General features: G+C 40.9%; 2 protein-coding genes across 2 annotated transcripts; both read right to left on the reverse strand.

Moving 5' to 3' along the window:
- LOC109233905 (laccase-4-like) lies at positions 734-4,925 on the reverse strand. The gene is made up of 6 exons (XM_019399756.1): positions 4,787-4,925; positions 4,545-4,696; positions 3,872-4,116; positions 3,517-3,645; positions 1,930-2,889; positions 734-1,022 (listed from the first exon to the last, which is right to left on the reverse strand). Exons 1-6 carry the CDS (start codon positions 4,907-4,909, stop codon positions 892-894), a joined length of 1,740 nt encoding a protein of 579 aa, XP_019255301.1. The 5' UTR covers positions 4,910-4,925; the 3' UTR covers positions 734-891.
- Positions 8,009-8,877, reverse strand: LOC109233705 (craniofacial development protein 2-like). Its single transcript, XM_019399571.1, has 2 exons — positions 8,384-8,877; positions 8,009-8,333 (listed from the first exon to the last, which is right to left on the reverse strand). Exons 1-2 carry the CDS (start codon positions 8,875-8,877, stop codon positions 8,009-8,011), a joined length of 819 nt encoding a protein of 272 aa, XP_019255116.1.

The following is a 9,186-nucleotide window of genomic DNA, read 5'->3' on the forward strand; positions in this document are numbered from 1 at the left end:
CACAGATCTACTCCACAATGAATAATTCTCAAAACCTCGAAGTTGAATTGAAATGAGAACTGCACCTTGTGTATCAGGCGGTGGATATAGAGAGGGTGATTGTGATGAACTAGATCTACATTCTGATCATGTAGTAATCAATTAGCTGATCTTCAGAATCAACAATTGAGATTGAAATTTTTAGTGAATCGAGATTCAATCACAGAGGAACTATTGCCGTAGATCACAGATTCGAATGCGAGCTCAATTTGTGAGAGTTATCTACTTACTTCTCTTCACCGCAAGTTTCTCCTAATTGCTGAACCAGGTTACGTCACCAGAGCTCTGATACCATGTTAATGGAGGTAAGCTATGGTGGTGAACAGAAGAAGAAATGAGACGAGAGAGAGAAGGAATAAGTACATTCTCACTGATTCAATATTGAGCTACAAGTCTGAAATGAAAATAAAGTTCCCTATTTATACACAAGACTCACTAACTAACTAACTAACTAACTTGTCAACTTAATCCTACACTAATGCCAACTCATTAACACAGCTATGTAACCACTTCTAACTACCAGCCTCAACAAATTTTTACACTATTTGCATAAAAATTAAACTCACGATGTACGTAACTCGTTCAATTTGCGAGTCGTGGTTGTCGAGTGATGAACTCATTAGACCAAGCAAGAGGAGAGAAAGGAATAAATTGCTTAAAGTAAAAGATTCACTGATTATTTCTTTTATTTTTACAAAACTTGTGGCAAAGGACTCCTCACTTTGAATTTCATTACAAGCCAAGGGGCATAATCAGAAATTCAAAGAATAGTAGACACACTTAGCAATAATAATAAATTATGCAATGTAAGAAAAACACGAAAAATTAATGAAGAAAATAAATTAAAGAGGATTAACACTTAGGAAGATCAGCAGGTGGAGGAGGAAGCTTCTGTTTGCGGCCTTTTCCATCCATTACGATCCAAGCCATTTTCAGTCCCCAGCTTGTGTGAACTTCAAGGTGACAATGCATGAACCATACTCCTATATATAAAATATTCAAATTTCACATTAAAAAGCTAACCAATTTTTCTTGCTCTTGTTTTAAAAATTTCATGTGTAGAGGACCTAACATTCTGGTTGGTTCATGAAAAATGAGTTTAGCTTTTATATATGGACGATGCAATATAATTTTTACACAATCAAACCATCTAAATGAAAATTAAAACAACTACTCATAATAGCGGAAACTAGTTATCGAGAAAATAAGGCAGACAATTCCCACGTATAATTTTACTGATAATGTAACCACTCTTTTATACTGTAAATGGAACAAGTTTTTTATTAATTTTGTGAAATTAACTTGATTATTTTTTTAGATTATTAATTATTCCTATCAAAAGATTTATCTGGAACTACCTAATAATTAACCTAATTATATAAATATATATTGCGTCATTGTACATAGAACTTAAAGTCAATTTTAATGGGGAAAAAAATAATCAGAAATAACCATATTTACAACTGGTAATTGAGAAATAGTCACAGTTTCAAAAGTAATCAAAATTTAGCCACTTTTTATGTAAAGATAAACCTGAAGAAAAACACTCTTAAAAATCCGGAAATATTCCAACATAATATGCTGGAGTTCGAATTTTTTACATATGAGCTTCCAGCATAATATGCTAGAATTTTATAATATACTGGAGTTCCATCATAATATGCTGGAAGTTTATATGCAGGAGCTCCATAATCCCGTATATTACGCTGGAACTTTCCGTGCGTTGGAGTTCCAACATAATATGCTGGAAGTTTACACGCATGAGCTCCATAATCCAGCATATTATGTTGGAATTTTCCGTGTTTCGGCAAAACACTGGTCATTTTTCAATTATCAGTCCGAAAACTGGATAGCCCATAATATTTTTACTTTTTAACGAGTATAAATTACCTGGATTGTCTGCAAGGAAGCGAATGGCAACCCAGCCACCAGCTGGCACACCAACAGTGTTCCTTTCAGCAGGGTCAACAAGGTTGAAATTAGCAGGATCTTGACTAGGATTATAGTTTCCAAATCCTTGACCAACCACAAAAAAATTGAACCCATGAAGATGAAGAGGGTGACTTTCAGCACCAAGAATACTAGTGTCTTGTAAAACCAACTCCACTCTAGTATTATAAGGAAGCACTACAACTTTTGTGCCACTTGTCACAAATGTATTGGTTGGTGGGTTGCCTGTGTAATTAAATTTGAAGGGTGGATTGGCTGGAAAATCAGTAGTATAAACACCATTTGATTGGTTGAAAAAGTGAGCTTGAAGTAATGCTATATTTGGCTGAACAAAAGAGACATTATTAATAGATGCTGCAAATTTTGTATTATTTGGTCCTTGACATGTTTGGTTCTGAGGGCATGGATGTAACCCTAGTCCAACAGTGAAGAAAAATCGACTATCAACTTTTGTTGGAACATTAGCTGGGAATTTTGCATTTGCTAGACTTTTGATTTTCTTGCTAAAATTGGCAACAAAATTTGTGTCATTGAAAATAGGGAGTGTAGGTCTTAATACAGGAAATTTGTTACTTTTTTTGGTGGATGGTTGATTTTCATATTCCAGGATTGCGGTGGTTGTTGTATTGTCGAAGGCGGCAGGACCGGAGGAGTACGGCCGCGCCGCCATGAGAAAGGTGGCGTTAGGGTGGCGAGGCAAGGTTTTTAGTAGGAGATTTGTGGTTTGGCCTGGAGTTATTATAATTATATTTGTCTTAAATGGTTTTATATAAACTGCATCAACTTCTACAACAATAAGGGTGTGGTTAGCTATACTAAAGAATAGCTCATCATCGAGTGCAGCGTTGATTAATCTCAGTAGATATGTCTTTCCAGGTTTCACTTTTAATCTGAATGTATCTGCAACGTGAAAATCTAAGTTACTTTTTCATGCAATTAAAAATCAGACCAAGTAATGATCATGCTAAGGGATTACATTATAATAACTAGAAAGAAGATAAGGAAGCATGTATATAATTTCAACTTTTTAATATAATTAAACATATTTTGAAAATGAAGGGGAACCTTAGGTCGGAGCAACCGTAAAGTTATCTGCATGTGTGACCTATAGGTCGTGGGTTCGAGACGTGGTAGCAGCCACTAATGCTTGCATTAGCGTAGGCTGTTTACATTCACACCTCTTGGGGTGCGGCCGTTCCTCAGATCTGTGTGAACACGAGATGCCTTGTGCATCAGGTTGCCATACAATATTATGGTCAAAGAAATTCTCGAATAGTAACAATGTCCAGAGGCGGAGCTAGCCTTTGTGGTACGGGTTCGGCCGAATTCAGTCACTTTTGCTTAAATATTACTGAATTTGTACACGAAAATTCATTAAATATGTATAAATATTTAATTATGAACCCAGCTAAGACAAGATATGAATTCCATGATAAATTTAGAACCCATAAGCTTTAATCTTGGTTCCGACTCTGACAATGTCATATAAATTAAAGTAAAACAAGACGGAGTAGTATTTTTATTTACTTTTAGTGGAGCAATTGTAGAAAAGTCCAGGAAGACCGTTGATAGTATGAGCATCCGAAATATTTGGAGCTCCTCCAGTTTGGAGGGCTTGATTGATATTTGTCTCTGTATCGTCATTCCACCATTCACCTACAATCCAAACACAAGGAGGACACATAAAATTTTATTATCGTGACAGTAATATAATCATGAAACGAGTGAATCCTTTTTATGTTGTACTGACTATTCAAGAATATTGTGCGTGTCAGTTCCACCAAAATTAGTACTGTTTTGGAGGATCTGACATGAATGTGGCACTAATAATTTTGGAAAGCCCGAGCAACACAAATATAGATACAAAATCAAAGTTGTGTACCAAAAATGATAGGAACTTCTTTGAAGGGTTGAGGAAAAGGATAAGGGACGCCTTTCTTGGGAAGGATAATAATAGCTCCATAGACTGTAACTCTCAGCCATGAGATGTGAGCATGCCAAAACAATGTTCCCCTTTGCCCAGTGAGAGTGAAATTGTATACATAGCTTTGGCCATTTTGAATAGGGCATTGTGTAATATAAGCTGGTCCATCTGCCCATGCACTTCTTAATTGTCTCACTCCATGCCTGTCATGCATTTCACGTATTATAAGATAATTACACAAACTTGTATAACATATCAAACTACAAGGCATCCCGCTTTCACACAAGATCCGGAAAAGGGCCGCACTCAGTGGCGAATCCAGAAATTTCGCTAAGGGTGTTCAAAATTTAATACACACATAAAAATAAGATTTTGACCTATATACACAATATAAGTTTCTATATACACAATATAATTTTTCGATGAGGCCATTGTTCGGTTGACCACCCTTCAATGTATGTGGCTACGCCACTGGCCGCACCCCAAAGGGGGTGATATAGACAGCCTACCCTAATGCAAGCATTGATGGCTGTTTTGACGGTTCGAACCCGTGACCTATAGTTCACACCGGTAGTGGAATAATCAAAATTAACTTGTCATGAATATTAATTGCTAAGACTTAGTTACATACCAGTGAATAGAGATATTGTACTGAACATGGTTAACAACCTTAATGAGAAGTCTCTCTCCTTCTCTTGCAGTAATTGTAGGTCCTGGAAGTTGGCCATTGACTGTCACAATGCTCTTTGTTTGACATAATCTTGTAACATTTTTCATTTGAATCTGTAGTAACATATAAAGTGTAAATAAAAGGGGGGAAAAACAACAAAATATAAAGAATATGAAAAGTTATAGGGCACTAGTACTGCGTACATTAAACTTGTATTGTCTGGTCATTTTGCCTGCATGCTTTGCAAGTGCTAGCTTATGATCAGTTAATGCCCAGAAAGTTATAATAAGTAAAAACATAGAACTCTTTAGGAAAAATGACACCATCTTCAAATACTTTGCTTCTGTTTTCTTGGTGAGGATTTAATGTGTTGAAATATGAACTCTTTTGGTTTATATATACTTTTAAGGGTTTGGTCATTAAGGTTACTTATAGAAGGTGACTATCACTCATACTGACTTGCTTAATATAATTAGGCTGTTGGTCCAACCATACTTTCGAGTAATTTTAAAGTCTGACTATTTTCATAATTAATCATATTGATAACGGTTAAAATATCCAGTAAACTTTCTATATACTACGGGCGAGTTCCTTATTCATTTTATTACGAAACTCAATATATAAAATATCTAAGGGTCGTTACTTTATTCTTTTTTGCTTTGTAATAATTTCCCTTGTATTAAAATTCAATTTGGCTAATAATTATTCGAATGTTTGTGTGAAATTCTAGTTTTATGTCAGGAAAAAAGAAAATAAAATTTAACAACCCACTTGGGGAAATTAAAATAGCACCCTTTTGTCAATTGCAATTATTCAAATAAAAAAAATAAATTCAATTCACTAGATTATTAGTAAGATGCATGTCGACAGATTCTTAAAGTAACTTGGATTTATTACTTTCTTTTTAGGGTAAATGTAAGAGGAGGCTAACCTGATTCAAGTTCCTTGACCCCATATACTAACTGTTTTACTAGTACAACAACAACAATAACTACCCAGTAAAATCCTACATAGTGGGATCTGCGGAGGGTAATGTGTACGCAGACCTTACCCCTGCCCCGATAGGGCAGAGAGGCTGTTTCCGATAGACCCTCGGCTCAGAAAGACGAAAATAAAAAAAAAAAAATAAGAAAAGAGAATTCATTAGTAACTCCAGTAGAAACCGTTATAGTAACAGAAGCATAAAAACCAAAAGATGAATGACATGCAATAACAGTAGTCTTAAGGCATCTAAGCTAAACAGCAAGAATAGTGTGGGTTCAACATAAACTGCAAGCCATCTAGGGTCAACCCTAATCCAACCCCGCCTCAACCCCGGTATGAAGTAAGGAAAGATCTACTACCCCTATCCTACAACCCTAATGCTTGACCTCCAAGCCTTCCTATCAAGGGCCATGTCCTCGAAAATCTGCAGTCGTACCATGTCCTGCCTGATCACCTCTCCCCAATACTTCTTAGGTCTCCCTCTACCTCTTCTCGTACCCACCACGGCCAACCGCTCACACCTCCTCACCGGTGCATCAAGGTTTCTCCTCTGCACGTGCCCGAACCATCTGAGCCTCGCTTCCCGCATCTTGTCATCCACAGGGGCGACGCCCACCTTCTTCCAAATATCTTCATTCCTAATCTTGTCTATCCTAGTGTGCCCGCACATCCACCTCAGCATCCGCATCTCTGCTACTTTCATCCTCTGGATATAGGAGTTCTTAACCGGCCAAACTCTGCTCCATACAACATGGCCGGTCTAACCACAGCTCTATAAAACTTACCTTTGAGTGTCGGTGGCACTTTCTTGTCACACAAGACTCCAGATGCAAGCCTCCATTTCATCCAGCCCGCCCCTATGCGGTGAGTGATGTCCTCGTCGACCTCTCCGTCCCCCTGAATCACCGACCCAAGGTACTTGAAGCTATCTCTCTTAGGGATGACCTGTGACCAAGCCTCACGTCCCCGCCTACTTCCCTCGACTCAGCGCTAAACTTGCACTCCAGGTACTCTATCTTAGACCTGCTCAATTTGAAACCCTTAGACTCGAGAGTCTATCTCCAAACCTCCAATCTCTCGTTAACACCGGCCCTCGTCTCGTCAATTAGAACTATGTCATCAGCAAATAACATGCATCATGGCACCTCCCCTTGAATATGGTGTGTCAGAGCATCCATCACCAAGGCAAATAAGAACGGGCTAAGCGCAGAGCCTTGGTGTAATCCCATAACAACCGGGAAATGCTCCGAGTCGCCTCCCACAGTCCTAACCTTAGTCTTAGCTCCACATACATGTCCTTGATCGCTCTTATGTAGGCTACCGGCACGCCCTTCGCCTCAAGACATCTCCAGAGCACCTCCCTAGGAACCTTGTCATACGCTTTCTCCAAGTCAATAAACACCATGTGCAGATCCTTCTTCTTATCCCTGTACTGTTCCACCAACCTCCTAATATGGTGGATAGCTTCCGTATTGGAGCGGCCCGGCATGAACCCAAACTGATTGTCGGATATAGATGTCGTCTTCCTCACCCTCACCTCCACCACCCTCACCTCCACCACCCTCTCCCAGACTTTCATGGTATGGCTAAGTAACTTGATACCCCTATAATTGTTACAACACTGGATATCACCTTTATTCTTGTACAACGGTACCACTGTACTCGACCTCCATTCTTTCGGCATCCTCTTCGTCCTAAAAATTACATTGAACAACCCAGTCAGCCATTCCAATCCTGCTCTACCCACATACTTCCAAAACTCAACCGGAATTTCATCTGGCCCGGTCGCTCTACCCCTACTCATCTTACGCAAAGCCCCCACGACCTCCTCCACCTTAATGCGCCTGCAATACCTAAAATTGCGGAGACTCTCCGAGTGCCCCAAGTCCCCTAGCGCTATATCCCGGTCCCCCTCCTCATTTAGAAGACCATAAAAGTACGCCTGCCATCTCTGCTTAATCTGGGACTCTCCCATCCTCGTCTTTGATGCACCTTACTTGGTCCAGATCCTGGGCCTTCCTCTCCCTCGCTTTAGCCAGCCGAAACAACTTCCTGTCCCCGCCTTTCTCCCCTAATTCCTCGTATAGACGGCTAAATGCTGCATTCTTAGCCTCCGTGACCGCCAGCTTTGCGTCCTTCCTAGCCACTTTGTACCTCTCTCTATTCGCTCTCCTCTCCTTCTCGCTTGTGCTCCCTGCCAACTTCGCGTACGCTACCTTCTTCGCCTCCACTTTACCTTGGACTATGTCATTCCACCACCAGTCTCCTTGGTGCCTGCCAGAAAAACCCTTCGATACACCTAGCACCTCTCTCGCCGCCTCCCTCACATAGTTCGCCATCGTTGACCACATAGTGCTCGCGTCTCCATTACTCCACCAAGCTCCCATAGCGGATAACCTCCCCTCCAACTCCTGGGCTTTATCCTTGGTTAAAGCTCCCCATCAAATCCTCGGTCGGCCACGAGCATACCTCTTCTTCCTCTTCATCATAATGCCGATGTCCATCACTAAGAGCCTATGCTGAGTCGCGAGGGTCTCTCCCGGGATAACCTTGCAATCCTTGCACAACCCTCTATCACACCTTCTGAGGAGAAGGTAATCGATCTGAGTCTTCACCGCCGAACTTCGAAAAGTAACCAGATGCTCCTCCCTCTTCGGAAAAGTCGAGTTCGCAGTCACCAGCTTGAAAGCCTTAGCGGAGTCTAACAGCGAAGTACCTCCTCCGTTCCTATCCCCAAGGCCAAAACCACCATGCACCTCGCCATAACTACCAGCAGCCGCCCCAATATGGCCATTAAAATCCCTCCAATAAATAACCTTTCAGTAGGTGGAATACTACGCACAATCTCGTCCAAGCCCTCCCAAAAGCGCCACTTAACCTCCTCATCCAAGCCCGCTTGTGGCGCGTAAACGCTAACTACATTGAGGGTGAACTCACCAGTCACCAACTTAATAAACATTAGCCTATCATTTGCTCGCCTAACCTCAACCAGAGACTCTCTAAGATCCCTATCCACCAAGATACCCACTCCATTCTTACCCTTCACGACTCCAGAGTACCACAACTTATACCCGTCCGCATTTCTCGCCTTCGACCCTGCCCACCTAGTCTCCTGGACACAAGCTATATTAACCTTTCTCTTCTGGAGAATCTTTGCCAACTCAATAGACTTACCCGTCAGCGTGCCTATGTTCCACGACCCGATCCTCAATCTACAAGCTCCCTCTTTCCCCTTACCCTCCTTTCCTCTCGTCCCAACACCTGACCCCCTCCCACCCCCTTTCTCACCCCCGGCACCCCTCGAGGACATGACCTTACTCTACCATCCCACACCACAGCCACTATACCTACGGCAAACTCCGGAAGACACTAACACGGACCCAAACTAGAAAAATAACCGGTTGCAACTACAAGTATTCTAATAATATGCTTAAAGTGATGCTAACTAGATAGTCACAAATTAACTAACATAGAGAAAGAGACAAGAAAACGGGAGGTACCAACTCCCGATGGAAAGAACCTGGAAATATGGCTTGATGCACCCGGTGATGCTCCGCTCTACTCGCCTGTGAGAAATGAAATTATATGACAAAGAAAAATACAGAAGTTTACTAAAAGA

The sequence above is a fragment of the Nicotiana attenuata genome, chromosome 10, assembly GCF_001879085.1.
Source record: "Nicotiana attenuata strain UT chromosome 10, NIATTr2, whole genome shotgun sequence".
Lineage (NCBI taxonomy): Eukaryota > Viridiplantae > Streptophyta > Magnoliopsida > Solanales > Solanaceae > Nicotiana > Nicotiana attenuata.

Excerpts from the sequence above, each read along its gene's own strand:
- LOC109233705 (XM_019399571.1), bottom strand. The coding sequence starts at position 8,877 with ATGTCCTCGAGGGGTGCCGGGGGTGAGAAAGGGGGTGGGAGGGGGTCA. Across the intron at positions 8,334-8,383 it reads AGTATTCCACCTACTGAAAG|TTATGGCGAGGTGCATGGTG; the intron begins GTTATTTATTGG and ends GGCTGCTGGTAG.
- LOC109233905 (XM_019399756.1), bottom strand. The coding sequence starts at position 4,909 with ATGGTGTCATTTTTCCTAAAGAGTTCTATGTTTTTACTTATTATAACT. Across the intron at positions 2,890-3,516 it reads CTACAATTGCTCCACTAAAA|ATACATTCAGATTAAAAGTG; the intron begins GTAAATAAAAAT and ends TTCACGTTGCAG. Across the intron at positions 1,023-1,929 it reads CTTCCTTGCAGACAATCCAG|GAGTATGGTTCATGCATTGT; the intron begins GTAATTTATACT and ends TTTTATATATAG.